Source organism: Symsagittifera roscoffensis, chromosome 9 (assembly GCF_963678635.1).
Source record: "Symsagittifera roscoffensis chromosome 9, txSymRosc1.1, whole genome shotgun sequence".
Taxonomy (NCBI): domain Eukaryota; kingdom Metazoa; phylum Xenacoelomorpha; order Acoela; family Convolutidae; genus Symsagittifera; species Symsagittifera roscoffensis.
The window spans coordinates 17,169,853-17,192,085 of NC_087070.1; the positions used below are offsets into that span (position 1 = coordinate 17,169,853).

General features: G+C 35.2%; 1 protein-coding gene across 5 annotated transcripts in view; it reads right to left on the reverse strand.

Moving 5' to 3' along the window:
• Nucleotides 1-19,807, reverse strand: part of LOC134854548 (microtubule-associated serine/threonine-protein kinase 2-like) — a 57,386-nt gene extending 37,579 nt beyond the window's left edge. For 2 of the 5 annotated variants that reach the window (XM_063870850.1, XM_063870848.1), the window contains exons 1-6: nt 19,429-19,807; nt 18,814-19,152; nt 3,114-3,835; nt 2,595-2,761; nt 1,424-1,539; nt 781-1,005 (exon numbers count right to left, since the gene is read on the reverse strand). In XM_063870850.1, the coding sequence (XP_063726920.1) occupies nt 781-1,005; nt 1,424-1,539; nt 2,595-2,761; nt 3,114-3,835; nt 18,814-19,152; nt 19,429-19,629 (1,770 nt within the window). In that variant the 5' untranslated portion in view covers nt 19,630-19,807. Of the gene's footprint in view, nt 1-780; nt 1,006-1,423; nt 1,540-2,594; nt 2,762-3,113; nt 3,836-7,912; nt 7,983-18,813; nt 19,153-19,428 lie in introns of those variants that run through there. The other 3 variants (XM_063870851.1, XM_063870849.1, XM_063870852.1) reach the window with 3 other exon arrangements.
• Nucleotides 19,808-22,233: the final 2,426 nt, after the last annotated feature.

A 22,233-nucleotide genomic window follows, 5' to 3' on the forward strand; every position in this document is an offset into this window, starting at 1 on the left:
TAGTTGTAAAATTTTCTTTTCGTGGTATGTTTTCACCTTTAAAATTACCTAATGAGATATAAAAAATTCAAAACTTCTTTCATATCTTTACTGGTGAATTCGATTATTTGAAACTGAAATTTTTATTCTAATATGTCACTCACAAGCATGTTTCCATTTAAGTAACAAAAATTACTGAGCAACTCATAGCCCTAAGAAAGAATTTCTCAGCATTTAAAATCGATTTAAATATTTTATTCATTTTCGTAAATTGAAATGACGCCATTTCCCCTAGCGTTGGCAAAATGAGTGGCTCAAAGCGCATCGAATTCTAATTTTGCTGGAAGGGACAGAAGAAAAAACTTAATTTCCGTATGGGATCAATTTTCAGCACTTGACGTGCAGTTTTATAACCACCCGTTGCCCTTTCAAGACAGCGTCTCAGCTCTTTCTAAGGAGAAATTAAAATCAATAGCAATATGTGCGATTCTATTGAAAAGTAACAGACAGTATACGGCAAACAAACTGACACTTTTGCATCAAATCGTGCCAATTACACTCAAAAGCTTTTCATGACTAAGTTTTTAAAAGGGACTTTTCTTATGCCATTTACACCATTTCTTAAAAGCAACTCCGAGTGCGAATTAAAAGGAGCCTTAGCTTTTTCAAATCTGTGCCATACCCTCAAGTCAAGTCTAATTCAAGAGATAGATTGCTCTTTGGTACTAATGGACTCGAACCCCCATCTACTTCGAACTAAAAAACAGAACTAAAAATTCTAGAATTGAATACTCTGTCTACCTTGATGCACAGTTCGTTGAAATAAGCTCCAGTGAGTATCTTCTCAGTGGACTTGTCCAGACAGTCCTTGGCCAACTTCAGGATCTGGTGGGACACAAAAGAGACCACTGGGTCTGACTCGGGTGGGGGTGGGGTGGACACTAGGAGAGGACTAGTGGCCACACTGTTGCTGTTAGCGGGAGATGAGAGACGACTGCTGATGCTCTTCGAAGGGGGAGGGGTTGCCTGAAACCAAAGCATATAACTACCACAAACAATCAGATGTTTTAACATTAACCAATTGGTAAAACGCATAAAAACAGACTACAAATTTTTCCTGTTGTACCGGTGCCTAACAGAAAACATTGCCAACAGACAGTTGGAAAAGATTCATGAGCGCAAGGAAATAGAAAAAAACTGACTTGTTTTTTGTACACTTCAAACTTTGAATTCAAAAGAAAAAAAATAAATGTCCTTCGAACTCTTTGATTTAGAGGTCTTTGATTTAAGAAAACTCAAAATTTGCACCTTTTTGATAAAATTAACCCAAATTGAGAAAGCTGTATCAATAGATATCAAAGAATAAAACAATCACTAAAACCTATATAAGAGTATTTACTACGTTCATGATTCTTAAAAAAGCATTTAGGAGATTATTCCTCACTTGTTGTGACGATCCTTCGCCATGTGCAGATCCTCGTGAACCGGACTGTTGAAGGGGTGTCGACGGGGATGAGCTAAACCCTACCCCATGATTGTGCTGTTGGTACCCAGCTCCTCCTGTAGCACAAAAATCATAGCCAACAGATGGTTGAAAAAGGTAAAGAGAAATCAAGAAAACCAAAAAAAAGTGGATTGCAACTTTTTGAACATTTGATCAACTATCGAATTTCGAAAAAGCTCTAGAATTTCATGAACTATTTAAGATTAGCTTTTTTTCTTAAAGAATAACCATCCCATTTAACAAAAACTGGATCAATAGGTAAATCTTTTTTAATACTCTAGGTCATTCATGAGTTTCCTAAGACTTTTCCTTTCCGATAGAAGAGTTTCCTTCCTTTCAACTAAAGAAATGAACTTAAGGAAATCACAAGTCAAACCTCGAAAAATCCAATTTGGCTGAAATAAACTTTCGTATTAGCACAGCACCAAAGAAAAAAAGTTAGCCGACAGTGTGTTGAAAACTTAATAATGAATGAGGAATACGAAACATAGCCAACAGACAGTTGCAAAAGAGTCAATGAACGCCAGTAAACAGTAAAAAATACTGACTTGTTTTTCTGAAAAAAGTTTGAGCGTGAACAAATTTGAAGACTTTTTCCCGGAAAAACAATTATCACGACCTACATAAGTGTCTTTATTACGTTCATTGACACTTTAAAACGGATCATACCAAATCAAGGGTAGTAGATTTGGTAGTCATACCAAAGGGTAGTCATACCAAATCAAGGGTATAAAAACGCTTCAATTACAGTGAAAAATGATTACATGACAAAAGCATCCATGATGAGACAACTAAGCCGACAAACGATTTTCATGAAAATCGTTCAAATTGAAAAAAATGGTACCCGACAAAAAATAAGCAGACTAACGACACACATAGACCGTGACTCGAACCCCAACCTAAGGATCTAAAGACACGCTGTCCGCTGTCTAGGTAGGGCGCATGGAGGTCAGTGAGGTTTCATAATAGGTCAAGGTCAACTTCTCACAGATTTGTAGGAATAGTTGATCAAATGAAAAAAGCGTCCCTATCACAAGTACACTTGCTCTCGCAAGTGCAATTATAAGATCGGTGAGACTATATTGAAGTTGTTCAGGGAGTAGCAACTTGCCTGCGATGGCGGTTGAGGTGGCACTAGGTGTGATGACTCCCCCGTTGGTGGAGAGAAACTCGCTCAGTTTGTCCTCCATCTGAGAGATGGCATTGGGGAACCTCTCACGATACATGTCGTTCATCAAGTGGATAGACGTGTCCAGCGTCAACGTGTTCCGCGTCGGACTAAAAACAAGCCGACGGTCATAGATTATGAAATTGTGACTCTCATTTTAGGTCATCGGCCTCTATGACCTAGCAATGGTTTATATCATCGGCTAAAATTTACCTAAATTGATACCGAACCAACTGGATCTTATTCAGTATACTAACTCAGGAAATAACTTTCAAATAATTCGAATAATCCAAGGAATCATAAACAAAAAAAACAACATTTTCTGTAAGGACAATAGACAATGAAATAAACAAGCACCGCTTCAAAATTGTTCAACTTTCACATTCAAATGTTTCTCTACGTGATCAATTCTTCTAACGGAACAAAAAACTTTAACCAAAATTCAAACCAATTAATTTTTACCTCAAACTTCTAGCTCTGGGTTTCATTGGGGAATTGACCATGTGGTGCTGCATAGACGGAGATACAGAAACAGCTAGGCCCGACAACGCGTGACTCGCCGACACCGACAGCGAGCTGGATCCGACGCCACTCGGTCCCGCAACACACTGGTTCGGGTGATGACTTTGCTCTCTGGCGAGTCCGAGAGAAAGCGAAGTTGGCACTTCGGCGGACGACGTGGCAAACTGTAGCAAACTAGGTCCACAGTTAATATGCAATGCTGTCGCTGCTGAATTTGAAGATGAACTCGCTGCGCTTCCCAGCAAATTAAAGGCGTCCGTACTGGAACTAGAAGCACTTGACGCTCCAGAATTGTAACTTAAACTCCTGCAGGCGTTAGTAGTTCCTGATGATGAATTATGAATTGACAATCTTCCTTGGGAAGAACCCAAAACGTCGCTTAGACTTCCGGTAGTCTCGCCTGAACTGTGATTCGTTTCCGAGCCCGTGCAGGAGTTCTTGTGATCTGAAGCCGGCGTCAAGCACGGACTGCAAATTGGCGTATTATTCGAGTGAACTAGAGTGTTGTTTCCACTTCCGATATGAAATGTGGGCGTCTGGTGAATTGAAGTGTCGAAGTCCAATTGTTGTAGTTGTGCGGTTAGACTCAAGATACTGGCTTGCTGTTTGAAAGACTGGTTTGAACTGTTGCCGCCTAATTCGTGGTGACTAGAAGCCACAATCTAAAGCAAACATAGGGATAAAACACTAGCCGCCGCATCGCAAGATATATTCTGGCAACATTAAAATTAAGAAAGATCCAATTAGAAAAATTAATACCTTTACGAGGGAAGACACTCATATACTCACTTCATAACATTTCATATGCTGAGCTTTCAAAATGTAGAATAATTGTGAATCAAATTAAGTTTACCGCACTGCAAAACATGGATACATAATTACTTGATTAAAAAGGATAACCAGTTGCTAAGCAAGTAGCACAAAATGTTTAGACCATACTGATTAAAGAAAAAATCAAAAACACAGAACAAATCGATAAATTTTGAAGAAAAATTATAGATGTACCCATCGTTTGCATTTAAATGGTTCTGAGATCTACGATTTGTTTAAATAAAAAAAAACTCGGTTAAAATTAAAAAAAAAATTGAGCCCTACATCGTCAGCATGGAAAAACCATGAATCATATTAGGTTTACATAATATACATAACTACAGATATACATAATTGGCTCAGGGCATGAAAACTAGGGCACAAGTTAAAATGATCACACGTCCCTCGGTTTACACTAACGACTGTCAAAATAACAAAACAACGTCGCCAAACACAGCAAGTGCTCTTGTTTGAAGTTACGCCGACCAGAGCGTCGGCAAAATCCTGTTCCTCTTTTCGTTTCGTATACGAAACTAACAACCCAACCTTTTTGTTATGAATAAGAATAGGGTAGTAACGCATGGACAGAAACTACATGTAGAAAGGGCGAAATGTTTGGCAATAATTTTTGGGTAGAACCCATTTGTAGAACAGAGCCAGACATTTGGTGGCCCTTGGAAACACCATTTAAAGGGCGACTAGAAACAGACTATCGAATAAATGGTCCTAATTTCATGGAACAGCGAGTTTGGTCAGAAACAAACTGCATTAGCCTTCAAATTCCCTCCAATTTACGTGCACTCAGAGTTAAAGAAGGTAGGAAAGAATAACCAATGCTTACTTTCAGGCGCATATACGTCTCAGCTCGCATTCTAAGCCCGTTAATGTGCTTTCAAACAGTAGCAAATTAAGCAAAATAAAGAGTGTCGCCAACTTATTTGCACCGTAAAACAGCCAAATCCGAGCAATAATAATGGCGGGGTTTCGAGAGAAAAAAAAGATAATAACCAGTTAAGCCTACAATTTAATAATTCCTCACTCAAAGCTATACAAACCACACTATTACGAAAGGAATTTAAGCACAGGCAGGGCAAAGTTCCCAATCCATTCACTTTGCAGCACGTCTGTGTTTTGGTAGGCAATTCAAAATAAAACCAACCAAACAGCTCACAGATTTCTGATATGGTTCGAACTGGGCGCAACATAACGGATGAAACAATTTTGCAGACCCGCTATGTTCGGGCTAGTAGATATCAAAACAGCGGAGAGCGAAACAAAACAAAATGAGATTTCACGAAAAACTAATTTCTGGCGTCAACTATAAACAAGCCAGCTCCGATCGTAAAGATCAATTTCAAAGACCCCAAATTTCTCAAACAAATACATGCTGTCATAAGAATGACTAATAGTTAAATGATTAATAAAACAATGAGAAAAAATCAATAGGTAACCTAACCTAAGGCTTGCTCTATGAACTTCGACATTATGCATTGAAAAATTTTACGAAACACAAAAATTTTCTGTAGCTCTTCAAAAATCGGACCGAAATAGCAGATTTTAAATTTTGAGTTTAGGTAATTATTTAGGTTGACATGAGCGCATATATACAGCGCCCTTTAAGCTATGACTTACTTGCAAGAGCTCGCCTTACCAATTACAGCGCAAGTGCGATTTGAACCAGCAATCATATGATTGCTGGCCACCATCACAACCGGAGCGACCGTTAAATAACAGATTTCGAATTTTATAAAAGCTTTTATAAAGAAAAAACCAACCAGCACAAAATCTAACCTTTCTTCTAAAATCGGAAACATGGAATAACAAAACTGCTCGCATCTGGGCGAAGCCCTAAATATTCAGACTGTCTTTTAAGGTCAATGGCGCAGCGTTCACTTTTTTTTAAAAAAAAAAGTGGATAAAATTTTCAGGTATTTTTCTTTTTTTGGATATATATTTTTTTGAAAACTATCCACCCACACGCTATGCAAAAAACAAATTGATGAATTTCGCAAAAATTTAATACACCAAATAGCATACCTCAATTTAATTTCGAACGATTTCTAAGGCCGATTAAATCTCATAACGCGGTAAAACCACAAAATATATCGCAATTGTTCCAAATAGACACAATTGGTCATTTTTAAGCCCCAATTAATTTAAGAAAAATGATCACAAGTTAGATATCTTTTTCAATTCGGGCTCAAGACAACAGTACTTTTCGGCTGATATAAAAAACTCCCGTCAAAAATTGTTATATAAAAAGTCAAAAAACCACAGCAGCACAAATATTCCGCCATTTTCTTCAAAACTCAAAGCAAAAAATGTAATCCCAGTCCAGTAAGGATGCATTAGGACAAACTAGCTTGCTTCAATTCAATTTGTAAAGATTTTTTGAGCTTTGAAAGTTGGATTGACTTGTAGCTAACAAATAAGTCGCGCTAACGCAATGGGCATCATAATTAAGTGAAAAATCGAGCATAATTTAGACGCGCATAAATTCAAAACCTAGAATTTTACGAAAAAAGATTGCATGCTAAATATCGTTTTACAGTTCAGATCAACGTCGATGTGTTTAAATGTGCATAAACCAAAAGAAGACTTCAAAAGAGTACAGTTATTTTAACACAGCATTATTTGCGAAAACACGGTATTCGAAACGAACTTTAGGCTCGATTTTGCTTTCTACTGACCAAAAAATTGGTTAGTAAGACAGTTGGAAAACCTATGGCTTTAAAGATCTTTGAACTTCAGGAAGAATTAAGGAAATGTCAATTTTTGATAGAATTAACCCAATTTGAAAAAAAAACTGGATAATTAGAAAAATTATTATTCCGCTCCAAAATTTATAAATTGAAATTTAGTTTCGAATTTTTAAGTGAATCACGTTTTTTTTTCGAATTTTATTCTGCAGCTGTTCACTCAGGTTGCCTTCCTTCTATTAAAAAAAAATGAACTGAACTTAGCTCAGCAAAAAATACGCGAACAATTAACTTAACTTGAACGTCATCAGATTTTAAGACTAATCCTGAAAAAAATCATCTCGACCTATATAAAAATCTTCACTACGTTCATGGACTCCTAATCAGAAAGTATTTGTAGATTATAGGTATTTAAGACATATAGTAACGCCGCCTCTTTCTCGAAAAAAAACCATGAGGTTTCTCTTCGGAATCAAAACTTCGATTGAAGGGCCCTTAATATTTTCTCACTTAACTCTTCAATTCTCTTTAACAATTAAAACTGAGTGAAAAATTCCCGACTCTTTTAGCTGTAAATCTGTAATTTTGTTTGCGCTCTTCAATTTTAACAAAAAGCGGTTGAAAGCTACGCGAATAGCATTGAATCTTCTCTCTACGATGAACTATTTTAGTTTGCAGAGGCAAATGTGCAATTCCCAAATAAAAGCAAAAAAAAACAGCAATCGACAGTTTAAGAATGCAAAAAAAAACTAACTGAAATTACAAATTTACAAATTGCCCTCTTCGGGACTCGAACACCGTTCTCGTAGTTAGAGAATTATGTACTGCCAACTGCGCAAATGCACCATGAAAAACTGGACTCCAGATAGAACTTTTCAGCTTGATAGTGGAGTTTGCGAAGCTGATAGTAAAGCTGAACTTAAAAATAAAGCAAATCAAACTACGGAAAATTAGATTTCAGCGTCAACAAATTTTGATTGGATACAATGTAATTTCCGACGCTTAAAATAAAGCTAATGAGATGGACCGATTTTGTTAAATATGCTATAAAATGAAATAAATTGCAGGTAATTGGGATGTATGTTTTTCAATATTTTTCAGAAACTTTCATTTTTTTGGCTTCTAATTTTTGAAATTTCTTCGCCGTCGGAACATTCTGTGTTAGTTATTTCACGGTTGCGCTTGCTTGTTTTAAAATTTGATCACATTGATTTAGACTAATTCTCTTACCTTCCGCTTCAAAGTTAGTAAATTAGAAGAGCTTGCGTACCTCGATAACTGGAACAGCTCTAGGATTCGTTTTTTGGCACAACTTGTTTCATAAAAGTTGCGGTTTCTCAAAGCCAGTCAAGTCAGTTCAGCGAACTAGCAGTAGACTTGAGGGGTTTTATGAATTTAAGGCTCTGATTAAACACAATTTACTAAACACAATTTCGTCGGGTAGAGGTCTAATTATAGTGCCGCGGGACATCTTTGTATATCAAACTGACTGGTTCTATAGCATGAGTAATACATTGGATTGGCCATTGAGGATTGTTGAAACATAGGCTTCTGTTTATTTATTCAGGGGGAAGGATAACACTTCGAAGCGAAAGGAAAGAGGCAAAGACAACTAGTTGGTTGGGTCTGTAAAGCCCTCGCAACAGGCAAACCTAAACAGTTATCAGACAGTTAGCACAATAATTAACAAGACAAAACGTATAAACGGATCTAAATTAACATAGCAGACAGCTCCATGTATCTTTATTATCTATGAAACAAGAAGAAACTTGGTTCACAAAAAGTGTTAAAAATATCTTGCCGAAAAAAAACTATGAGATAAATTTTTTGGGAAATATTCCATTCATTATTTTATGAATATATTAAGTAAATAAAAAGCAAAAAACGTCAAGCATTGTTCACCACTCGCATCCATTTCCTTAATTTATGAGCAAAAAAAATCAAATCAGTTCAAACCCTTGCCTTTTTTCTGTCAGTCAACGTGAAGGAAAATTGAATATACGGCAGACAACTTTTCGCAATATAATTAAACAATAGGTACGAAAAAATAGGGGGATAAAATATGAGATAGACATCTAATAAATTAAGAATAGGGAAACATGATCATCAGATGGCTGGGAGAAATAAGCCAAAACAACAGCTAACTGAGCAGCTACTTCTTTTTTCACTAAACAATGGTCTACAACACCAATAGAAACGAAGACAAAATCGAACAAGGGGTAAGTAAGGTAGCACAAAAAACTGGCTCGCATAAATTGAAAATTGAAGGATAGCCTGGCTGTTTCTAACTAGTGGGGCCACACAATCTGATGAGGTTCAATTAGCCAACCAAGTACTGCAGCAGAAAATTTACCTTATGGCGAACTACATCAGATGGAGAAATATTTGCTATTAGATAGTCTTATCTTACAGTTACCCCGGGCTTATTTTCTACAAAACAAGACTGGTTAAACAAGCTTCTTAACGGAGCGTTGGGGTATGGTGTAAGGTAGTAGGGCAACCCAGAATATCAAAGCGCCACGTACATCAAACGGAACACAGTAACAAGCAGAGAAAAGCCGTGCTATCTAACCCGAGCTAAGCGAATCCCAATGCCAAATACTACAATTTTCTTTCTCCTCCCGTTCTCTTTCCCATTTTGCTTCCTGCGCTTTTTATTCAACTTTTTTCTTTTCATTGTCTGCTTTCAGAAGGCCATTTCAAATGCAGTTCAGCAACAGCTTAAGCAGATAGAAAAAAAGGAGCAACATGCAGAAATTTAAAAATAAAATTGAACCGAAAATTTTTTAACCAAATAAGCTTTTCATTCAATGCAACTTAGCTAGATCAAAAAGCAAATAATTACACATAATCCATCATATAATTGAAAAACAAATATACCCGGATGCTTTGCAGATGATTTTTTTGGCAAACCTCCAAAAACGGACAGTCTTTAAAAAAAAATTTCAATCATAACAAATTTACCAATTCACAAGCAAATAACACACAATTAAAAATATATAGCCAAGAGACAGCAAGAAAACAGAAAAAAAACTGACTTACTTTAGAACAAAATAAAAACTTATGACCTCAATGATCTTTGAATTTCAAGACGACTTTAAGATTGACACTTTTTTTTTGATAAAATAGACTAAGTTTGGAAAACTAGGTAGATCAATAGGTTAAGTTTTAATTCTACAAGGAAATCTTAAAATTATACTCCACTTTCGAAACTAGATTCCGTACACGTTTTTCACAGTTGCAAAAAAGTGTTTGAGCTAAAGAGAATCACAGAAAAACAGAGAACTTTTTCCACTTTCAAAGAAAAAAAAACATTCTGTTAAAGCTTTTTAATTCTCAAGTAACTTTCAAGATTGACAGTTTTTCTTTCATAAAACTATCCCAATTTAAAGAAAACTGTGTCAATCGATTACTTTTCTATTCCGCTGGAGATTCTGAACATTACAATCACTTTCAAACCAACAAGTCATTCAGGTTTTTTCGCGCCATTTGCCAATTCGTAATTGGAGAGCATAAAAAAGAAGAAACAGACAACTATATGACCTAAATAAGCGTTTTCAGTTCGTTATATGACACTAAACTTGCTAAAAGCTGTTGATTTCGAATAAAAAATAAGCTGCGTAAAATTATTTCATCAATTTTCGACTTTTGAAGAAAAAATATATTTCGTTAAGACTCTTTAAAATTCATCACTTGTTTACTATTGACAGTTTTCATCTAAAGTTAGCCCATTTAGAAAATTGATTCAAGGGGCAAGGGCTATTTTTGGTTCTTTTCCACTCCCCCACCACATTTGAATTTCAGTTTTGCATGGTGAACATATTAACTATTGTGAACATATATGTTCTTCATACCTTACTTCGTAACATCCGCCATAATAATACGTAAAACAATTGATAAAATGGAAAATTTGAAATGTGGGGGGAAAGTGGAAAAGAGTCGTATTTTTTAGTCCGCCGGAAAATCAGAATCCATTTTTGAAACTCCGCCGGAAAATCAGAATCCATTTTTGAAACTAAGACATTCCCTTTTTCGGAACCTTTTCAATTTCGCTGTTCGATAGTGGAGTTAGCCTTGCTTTTAACAAAAGAAAAAACTGAACTTGAAAGTCAAACCACCAAAAAGTAAAAATGAGTGAACAAATTTTAAGACTATTTCTGAAAAATGATCACGACCTGTATAGAGTATGAACTACGTTTCAAATGCTTTTTTGGATATTTTTCTGAAAATTTATTGCAGATCAAATTACTACTGAAATACTTCAAAACGCCGTTTCACCCAGCTTCTTACAGAGCTCTGGAGTTGCCCGAATCTGCGAAAAACAAAAACACATGAATCCAAAGTTCCCCAAACAACCAGTGCTCAAAACGAAACACTTGCTAATCGCACGTGTAATCATATTAACGGAAAAACTAAAATCGATTAGCTCCCAAATCTTTTTTTTTATTTACCGAGATTTAAACACTATTTTAAGCCAAGCACAATGTTAAGTGAGGGCTGATAATTAACAAATTGATTACTCGGCAAGAAAATACTGAGAGTAAAATAAAGTTACTTTAACCAAGGACTATTGCATTAAATTACTATTATTCCAGTGATACTTCAATTTTTTCGAATTTGAATTTATTTTCTTCCTTCTAGCAATCGACGCCTTCACCTACCCGTGGTAACATTTCACGACACCCACTTTTGACTGACTAATAGACGCCAAGATAAACTAAATTTAAAGGGGAGAGCGCACAGAAAAAGGGAAGAGTCGGATCCTTTGCTGTCTCTAACATTGACGTTTCCTCATCGAAAAAAGTGCCGATTAATATTAAGAATTTCAATTTAATATAAATGAAGATTTCAAATCATTCAAGAGATTTTGTTTAACGAACTGTTGACCTGAAGAAAGTCTATATTTCCATTTGATAAGGCTCTCTAGTCGCAAACATAAGTGAGCAATCACAATCATTTATCGAGCGACAACTGAGTCGAAACTAAAATGTTTTGAAAATTGAATGTTTTATGACTCAAACTTAGGTCACTAAGCCAATAAAATATAAGCCTAATTCATTTGGACAGAAAATAAATTAAGAAAAAAAACAAGGAAAACATACAAGTCAAGGAATTACAAACAGCAGAAGTAAATCAAAACAGTGAGAGCAACTAAAATGTAAATTGCGCATAGCAAAAAAAAACAATTAATTCTACAATGTGGCAAGTGGGGCGACAAAACATAAGCAGACAAATAGTAAGCCGACAATTTTTTTGAAACGGAATATTTTCCGTTTGAAAAAAAAACATGCCCCGGTCAAATTCGAATCCAGAACCTTCGCCGTACCAGGCGAATTTGTTATCTCCAGGCTATGTGGGTCGGGAAAGCTAAGAATTTAAGTAGGCCGGGAACGCTCAGAAGGTACCACTAGAGATGAGTCCAGAAGTACACTACACATCAGATGAGTCCTGTGGACATAGCTATTTAAGGGAAAAAGTCTAGTACCCCATTGCAATAACCTTGCTTATCGCAAGGGTAAATACATTGTGATATTTGTAATTGCCAAATATACACAAGACTTCTCCCAAACATGATTGCTCAATCAACATATACAAGAAACAGTTTGAAAAGTTTAGAAGAATAAAGAAACCAAAAAATATATATCAAATTGCAGCTCTTTGAATTTCATATATTAATAATAAAAGGTGTTTTTGTCGTAAAAATATCTCATTTAGAGAAAACTAAACCAAAACATAATTTTTTACACAAAGGCAAAGCTGCGCTTCGCAAAAACAAGCGAGAACACGACACAAAAGCAGCTTTATAAAGTAAAATAAGAAAAAATAGATATCAGCCTCGAATTAGTAAAACGTTGCTAAGTATTGGTTTCGAACCTGCGACTTCGAGAATGGGAATCTCACGCCTTGCCCTCCTGGTCACGAAAACTTAACAATCGGCAAAAACTAGTCACAAATAAAGCAGCTTCATATGCTAATAAATTGCCAATGCGATGCAGGAAAAGTGGCACCACATACCAATAGACAATTAGGCGTCTGTAATAGTTTGGAATATAACAAACCGAAGGCATCCACACTAACTTTACCTGTAATAAATGAGAAAGCATAAAGTCACATTATGTAAAACTTAGGTATTTGAAACAATTGCGGGATATATTGAGTCAAAAAATTTCTGAAATCGAGTTTTTATGATTATGTTGTTGGAATCAAATAAGTTTTTTTGGTTCATTTGATGAATTAAAAATGCATAAATTGTTGAAACTACAAATCACTCACCTTTTTCGCGCGACCTTTTCACTTTTGCTGTTCTATAGTGGAAATTGCCTACCTTTTAACAAGGGAAAAGAACTGAATTTGAAAAAAAAAATCAAAATACAAACCGCCAAAACTCAAATGTAAGCGTGAACAAATTTATGACCTTTTACTGGTAAAACAAATTATCAGAACAAATATAAGAGTTCATCGCAACGTTCATTGACTGCTGAAAACAGCATTTTTCTCCTGTTTTAAAAAAATTTTGCCTACCGCGCCGACATTTTTGGCAAAACTGGGTCTATTTAATGTTTTGGCGACATTGGCAAATAAATTGGTCGACTCAAAAAATTTACTTTTTCCCAAAAAAATTCATCACGACCTATACATAAAAAAATCGATGCTTGTGCACATGAAAGAAAACTATTTTTTCAAAACTACAACAATCGAAAATTTTTTGTTCCGACTTTCGATACGAAAGTAACGGAATATTTGTGCTCGGGGTGGGTTTTTTTTTCTTCAGACAAATTTCGACTTTTTAACTAGCCATTTTTGACGGAATTTTTAAATATTATTCGAAAGCCATTGTTGTCCTGAACTTAAATTTGAAAAGATATTTCACCTGTGATCATTTTTTGTGAAGTTATGAGGGTTTAACGATTGCCATTTTGATCAATTTGGGACCATTAACGCGCGATATAATTCGCGCTATTAACGCGTAAGCGGAGATTTAATCCGTCTTATAAATCGTTCCAAATTGGTTGAACGAAACTTATTTGCCATAAATGATTTGTTACAAGGACCGAAATCTATCTTTTTGTACTTTATATGGCGTGTGAGGGGATGATTTTCACAAAAAAATTCAAATTTTGGAGAAAAAAAATTTCATTTTATTTTATTTCATTTAATTTTTTTTTTAAGTTATTACTGCTGCTCCATAAACCTTAAAAGGCAGTCGGAACCTTCAGGGTGCAAAAATTTCTCTATTTTGGCGCTCACTTTTTTTGCAATTTCCCGAATGTTTGAAGTTTTTTGTTTTCAAATTTTTTCATGATATTTTTGCTTAATGAGACTTTTGACGATGTAACCTGAAGAAAAAATGTGATAAAAAAACTTATACTGAATTGAAATTCAAATGGCAGGAAGGGAGGAGCTTTTTTTACAAAGCTTGCTTCTTTAGGTCAAATTACGCTATTCAATGACAAAGTTGACATAAAGCAAAATATCATGAAAAAAATTTGAAAACAAAAAACTTCAAACATTCGGGTATTTTTTCAGTACTACAACAATCGAAAATTTTTTCAACTTTGCCATTGACTAGCGTAATTTGACCTAAAGAAGCAAGCTTTGTAAAAAAAGCTCCTCCCTTCCTGCCATTTGAATTTCAATTCAGTAAAAGTTTTTTATCACATTTTTTCTTCAGGTTACATCGTCAAAAGTCTCATTAAGCAAAAATATCATGAAAAAAATTTGAAAACACAAAACTTCAAACATTCGGGAAATTGTAAAAAAAAAGTGAGCGCCAAAATAGAGAAATGAGCCTGAACAAAAATATCTAAGAATTAAAAAATCACACGGCCTATACAAACTGACACGTTGAAGCTTTCAGCTTGCTTGATCACGATTTCATTTTTTCTAAATAAAAAGTTCGAGTATTGATTTTTAGGGAAATAAATTTCATCTATCTTGAGAAAATGGTATATCTGAATTCCTAGTCGTTAAAACCGCCCATAAGTAGGGTCAAAATAATATGTATGCCTTGTTATATGCATTGATTTCGAAGAAGAATTTAAGAGAATATCGAATAAGGCTTTTTCCATCTCATTCTTTAACTACGAATGTCTATTGAAGACGAGGTGCTTGAAACCAAACTTGATATATATTCGATACTTGAAGTTTTTTATCGTCTATAGCCAATCTTAGAGATTAAAAAATTATATTGAAAATCATTCAGTTGTCCTCCAGCTTTACCATTTCAAGATATTTTAGATTCCTTTTTCTTTTCAATCCCGTATAGATATACCCATAACAACAAAACTAATTCACTTCGGATGGATTTGATCTCAATATACTGTTCTCAAATTAATTGATCTCAATATACTGTTCAAATTAATTAACATTCCGTGGAACATTTATAAGACGATATTTTTATTCAGTATAATTTGATCTGTTAAAAAATGTGGATTGCGCATTTGCGCATTGAATCATAAAATTGAAACAACTACTTCATAAACCGAGTCAAATGGTTCATACTAAAACCGTCAAATGACTTGTGCTTAATTGACTTTTTTGCAGTTTTTTTGCACAAATCGCTTTTGCACAAAAGGCATTGCGGTCCAGACAAACAATGAAAAATGGCAGCAAAATTAGACAGTCAAAATGCGTCTTGTAGTTTTCTACGCGAAAACATCATTGCAACTTTTGTACCAGCGGATAAGCGTTTTAACAGCCTTGAGATTCTGCAAATATAGAACTGTCAATCTCGGAAAATCATCGAACCGCCTAAGAACTAATATTTGAGAGTGAATCCTCGAATGAGGTTTTAACTTAATGAAAAACTGTTTCTCTGACCAATCTTAAAACCTATTCTAGATAAAACATATTTGTTCTCTGTCATCTGCCGAACAAGGAACAAGATTTGATTGAGCATATAAAAAGTTTAAACCACTTTTATAATAAAAATAGGCAGCAATCGCACTTAAATGTCAAATATTGTGATTCACTTCAATCGTTTAGGCCGGTAAGAAAAGCCTTTAAAAATAGGGAATTACAAGTGGACACATGAAAATCCCTCATTACTAGAAATGTAGGATACCAACACAGCAGTTACTATTAAAAGATACTTAGAGCCCGTTTAGTCAAGTCTAGACATCAATTTTCAACAGTGTTCAAACACAACCGAGATTTGAACAATGAAAAGATTCGATTTTGTTTGCTTGTTCAACTTCCTCACAAACAAGACGCGACAGGTGTACCTTATAGCGTGTTTATGACCAGGGCAGACAATAATTCACATTGAATGGACCAACATTTGCCATGAAAAGAGCAGACAAAGAGTCTCTCTATTCAATTGATTTCAAAGGGACAGAAATGTCGTTAGGCACAGGTTCGTGTTAGTAGATAAATTTAGTATGAATGTCTTGAAGACAAAAATTTAGTCATCAAGTACCATCGAGAGACTTAAAATAGGCATGAAATTTTAAAACTATAGGAGACAAGTGCCAAGATCAAGTACCATCGAGAGACTTAAAATAGACAAATAAATTTAAAACTATTAGAGACACTTTATGTCATTAAACTGATCCGTCTCTCTTTCAATGATTTGATTTTTATCCGATTCTTGCAAATCGAAATCTTCATGAAAATCAACAGCAAGGAATGAAAAAAATAAAAACTCGAACAAGAATTGACGGTTTCTGTGCTTCAAACAAACTCAAGACATTTGCAAATTTCTATGGACTGAAGGTGACTGATAAAAGACATAAATTTTTTGAGGCAATTTCGAAAAAATGCAACCAGAGGCGAAGAGGTTTGTACCACTTGCGTTACAAGATAATCTCAAACTTAAAAAACTTCTAGCAAAAGCTGATAAAAATCAACATTCAAGCAATGTTTCAACTCAGAAGAATAATTGAAGAATTAACGAAACAATTAGTTTTCCAAATATTCGAGCAATCTGGAAAACCAAAAAACTTCTCTCGTAACTACAAGATAAATGATAAGACACAAACTTCGTTCAAATAACTGTATTCTGAAAACTCCCAAAAACGCCGAGAAATTTCAAGTCAAAGTACCGGAAGACCATCAGCATTATTTGAGCAAAAAATTACTTGGGTTGATTTCTTTTAACGCAGAGAAAGTGGTAAAAGAAAACGGAAAAGAAAATTATTTCAAAATTGTTCCAAAAACGTTCAGACAAACTACCAAAAGAAAACTCAGAAAAACTCTAAACTCTGGAAAGCTATTTACGAACTTTATCCAATTCCAAATGCAAATTATATAATTTTCTGCTGTTGAATATCATTTATCACAATTTGAAAATTTGAGAATTCAATTTCAAATTTTTTTTATTCATTCTGATTTTTTTTAGGTTTAAGCAACTCAATAAGGGCAGGAGTTAGGGGACCTGATGGTCCCGTTGCCTATCCTCTCCAAGTCTCAAAAGCTGAATTAGTTTTATATTTAATTTAAAATTGTTTTATTGAATGGAGAAAAAATTCTTTCTAAGCATACAAGAATTTTATACATTGAAGGATAAATTGATTACCACTATAGGCGAAAATAAAGAAGTAATTAGCAACTAGAATGGAAACGTTAATAAAAATTAGAAGTGAAAAGTCCAAACATGACAAAAATTGAAGCCAAAAAAAATCCCATTCTTCAAAAACCGCACTTTTCAAGTTAAAACTTTTTGAAAAACCCCAAACTAATATCATCTTGAACTATTTAAGAATAAAACTGATCAAATCTAACGAGTTTAGGATGATACAATACTTTAAAATGCTTCCTAAAAACCTAAACGAAAACAACTATTAACCCAGAGCCATTCAGTCAATTTAATCTGTTATATCTTTCAAAACTTTTTCGCTCCTAGCGGTGATTTTTGTTGGGCTAAAAAACCCTAAGACCTTAGGAACAAAATCAACGTTTTCGGAATTTTAATTGAAAACCTAGCCAACTCACACTCGGAAAAGAGTAAAGAACGCAAAACAAAAAAAATGACTATTTGAATTTCCCGAACAATTTATGTCTGACCCTTTTTTCAAAAAATAATAACAAAGAATGCAACAAAATACAGGAACACCCAGCAACCATTTAATTTCAAAAATTGAACAAAAAATAATCAATTCAAAAGTTATTTTTAAAGTAAATTTATCAAATCTCCAAAACCACTGGGTTTCAGATTTTCTTATTTTGAAATAATTTAACAACAATTTAAATCATTTAATTTCGGACTTTTAACAAGCTCCCAACTACAGGGTTTTGAACTTCAAATGTAAAATTTTTCAAATAAAAGTTTTCTGAAAATTTTTTCAATAAGTCACAAAAATTCTTGAATCTCGTAAACCAAAAAGATTTTGGGTATTCATAACTAGAGGCCAAACTGTAAAGAGTTTCAAATTGTAAAATGGAAAACAAATTTCTCTACCTGAGATTTGAGCAGTCATATTTGAAGATAAAATTCGCAACTCCTGGGAGTACCCTGAGAGAGTCTCAATATAGCGATAGAGTTCAAAAAATTGAGAATTGTTTTATAGAAAATCTTGAAGTACTTTGAAAAATCTTAGAAAAATTCCTAAAAAACGTCAAATCTCGAAAAATACAAAGATTTGAGCAGTCATATTCAGAGGCAAGATTCGCAACTCCTGAGAGTACCCTCACAGTTTCCAACTACAGGATTGAGATCTTCAAAATTTTTGAATTTTTTTTAAATCGGGTTTTTTGAAAAATTTTGAAAAAATCATAAAAAACGTCATATCTCGAAAACTACAAGGAACAAGGATTTGAGAAGTGAGATTTCGAGGCAAGATTAGCAACCCCTGAGAGTACCCTGACAGCCCTTAACTACAGGGTTGATAATTTGCAATTTTTAAAAATTAAATTTTCTAGAAACTTTTGAAAAATGAAAATTGCCCTATCTCGTAACCGAAAAGGATTTGCTTATTCAAAAATGGAGGCCAAAATCGCAAGGCCGGGGAAAACCTGACAGCATCCCACTACTGGAAAAAAATCTTAGCCATTGAAATATAATACGTTGAACAAGCTTAAAGATGGCAGGGTAGTGAAACCTGCATTGAAATATAAAATAGATATACAAATAATAGATACATATAATAGATAGATAAAGAGGTTTTGAAGCTTCCTTAAACACTGAAACTAACCAAGGGCGTTCCAAAGTTGGATGACATGTCGAAGTTATGTTTGTTGGCAGAGTGGTCGTTTCTCCCTGAGAAAGAAAGTGACCAGCGACGTCTGTCGTGTATCTCGGATCCCATCCCGGTGGGAGACGGCAGTGGGTACATATTAGCCATTGAGTTATGGTGAGAAGCAGGTGATGCTATTAATGAAATTTTGCTGCTGTGAGCCCAGCGTTTTCTACCACGAAAACTGATTCGTCTCGGGATCCCGGCACAGCTGGCCGCGACGCCAGCTCTTGTGGCCAGACCTTTATTCGATCCGTATTCATCGGATTGTGTGAAGTCGCAATCACTGATTGAATTCTAAAAAATTTGCCAATTCTCAACTAAAAAGTGAACTAGCTCTGTAGATTTTTAGTAGCCTGCATTGTATATTTTTCTTGTCGGCTTTCCTCGGCATTGCCAGCGACATATCTTTGGGATTTTTTCATAGCTCTAGGATAAAAATGGATTGACCTGCCATCAAACATTTACAGTGAGAATTGAAGGTTATCCTCAGGTTACAAATAAACAGGCAAAGAAATGAGCTTTAATTTGTTACCAAAAAGAATAAAGCCCTCCTTTAACTGGTATACTAACTGGAGAACGATAGAGAACAGGATCACTGAACGCCAGACGCACCATGGCCACAAGGTTACAGCCAATGGAATTATCCTTCTCGGTTCCATCGCGACTTTTATCACTGCACCTAATTCGATACGCTAAATCGTGCGAGCTGTTACCTCCACTAATTGATTCCTGTCGGCTGCGCCTACTTGTCTGCTGATTCTTAGACTCCATGAAGCAGATTATAGAGTTTCGCTATGCACGAATCAGCTTGATCATAACTGCTTATGCCGTTGAAAGGCGAAAATAATCATCACACCCTTTTTCACATACTATCTGTGAAATAAGACCTTTTTAAAAATTGTTGTTGTGATTGAAAAACTGGAGGGAATTCGGCCTAACACAAGCTTTTTGGAGAGAAAGGAGTTAGCCTTGTTGTGGTAAACTTATTATATAGATGCGATATGTTTAATATTTGTCGAACGCCCTTTGAGGGATTTTAGAGACAGGTCTGTCAATTACGTCTCTGGTCTGGGGGAAGGAGTTCCTGGCCTAGGGAGTCTTGTGGTGCACCGCTGGACCTCCTGAGCTCGGGTGAGATTGTTCTTGTTCAGCGAGTTTTATAGATTAATAATTTTTTAATAATTTATAAAATTCCAACCCTGTTATTATGGGTAAGTTCAGTCCCCTTGTGTCCAGTCAAATTTTTTTTTACCCTTGAGCCGCGCCATCAAGATGAGGAAAAACAAGGAGCGTAAAAGCAAAGAATGCTTAAAACCTTCAGGACTTTCAAATTGGATAAGATGTGATTGTTGTTCTAATTGGTATCGTATCAATTGTGTGAATATAACTCTTATCGACTCCAAGAAGATCCAATGGTTTCAATGTTCTATGTGTGTTGATGCGAAATCTTTTTTTCTCGCTAGATGACAATTTGAATGATTATCATAAAATATCTGATAATTCGGAATGGTTGTGATTGTTTTACTAGCCGATATTATATCAATTGTTGGATTATTTCTCGTAGCGACTCTAAGAAAATCAAATGGTATCAGTATCTTTTATGCGTCGATGTACAATCTGTTATTTAAGCAACAAAAGGTATTGGTTTAGTGCTAGACAATTAAGTTTATAAAGCCATCTCAAATGACCGAGTGCTCAAAAGAGTACCGAAGGACTCGCGTGCTCCCTTGACAGAAAGGCTTTAATAGGCATCTCGCAAGACTATGAAAAAACAACTGAATTTGGCAGTGAGTAAGGTACACTTTAAATGCAAAGGTTTGTGGTATGTACAAAAAGACGGTTTAGCAATGGGCGCCTCCCTTGCAGTATTATTGGCAAATTTGTGGCTCAAAGAATACGAACCTGCATAAAAGAAAGAAGTACTACAATTGACTGTGCTAAGTGAGGGTAACAAAAACGCGTGTCCTAGATGTCAGAAAAAGGTGACATATCGGACAAAAGCGGTAGAATGCGAAGCTTGTTTGAATTGGTACCAGTTAGGGTGTGGTAACATATCGGAATCCAAATACGCAGACATCGCTGAAACAGTTTGGTATTGCATGACTTGCAAAAAACAACAGGAAGCAGATCGGACTTAGAATGGTGTTAAAATTTTTCTAAGATATGTGGAAGAAATAGTTAGAACGGTCAAGGGCGATCCTGGGGTAGTTCTCGAGGCTGCCAATAAGTTGCATCCAATCTTGTAGTTCACCATAAAAGAACTTGATAGTAACGGTAACTTGGCCTTTTTGGACTTAAATGTCAACGTGGATTCAGCAAAAAAGGTCACATGTGATTGGTACCAAAAACCCACTGATACCGGCAACATTCTAAATTTAAGAGGATGCGCACCTTTGCAGTACAAAATAATTGTTATTGAAGGGACGGTTCATAGAATTTTCAGAAGTACCTCAACATAGGAGACTTTGACCAGGCATTAGAAAAAAATCGGAAGCAATGGATTGAAAATCAATATCCGAAAAATAAGTCTGACAGAGTAGTGTTTGAAACTCTAAACAAGATCATTTAGGAAAAGAAAATATTAGAGGTGAAGGCATCAGAACCGAGAAATGATAAATGGTTGAAAGACTCACCACCCCTTCTTACAATGCTATATCGAGGCAATCCATCTCAACTGTTAGCTGAAAAGGTTCGGCTTATATCCGGGGCACAATTAATTTTTACAACAAGAAAAATGAAAACATGCTTGCCATCCTTCAAAACTTCCTTTGCTTGTGAACCGAGATCCAAAGTGGTGTACAAGCTTACATGTAGTGGATGTAACTCGACCTATGTCGGCCAGACAGTCCGACATTTAGCCACAAGGGTCGATGAACACCGCAAAGGGGACTCCTCAGTAGGGCAACACTTGTTGGAATGTAAAAAGATGGTAGGCGGTACTGCTGAGCTGAAGTCAGAGATTATAGACCAAACAGCCAACACTCATAAGAGGCTTTGCATATTTGGAGGGAGAGACCGAAGATCAACACATGCGATGAATTCAGGAGCCGGGAATTAACACTAAACTTATAGTCTGTCTATAACATGGCTAAAAGTTAAAAAAACTGACATGTCAGAATCAAAAATATTCCCAAATCGAAATTTTATAACCATTAAAGAACAAAAAACTAAAAAATCTCAAAAATTTTCAAGAAAATGTTATTCATGATTACGTAGTTATATTATGTAAGTACATCTTTTTAAATTTGATTGGTTAAAAAGTTTTAGAGCCTTCTTAGACATATTTCTCATTTTTCAGATCGTTGATCGTTTTGTAAATATTGTAAAAATTTTTAATCCTGATGATGCACAAAATCTGCGAAAGCGCTCGAATTA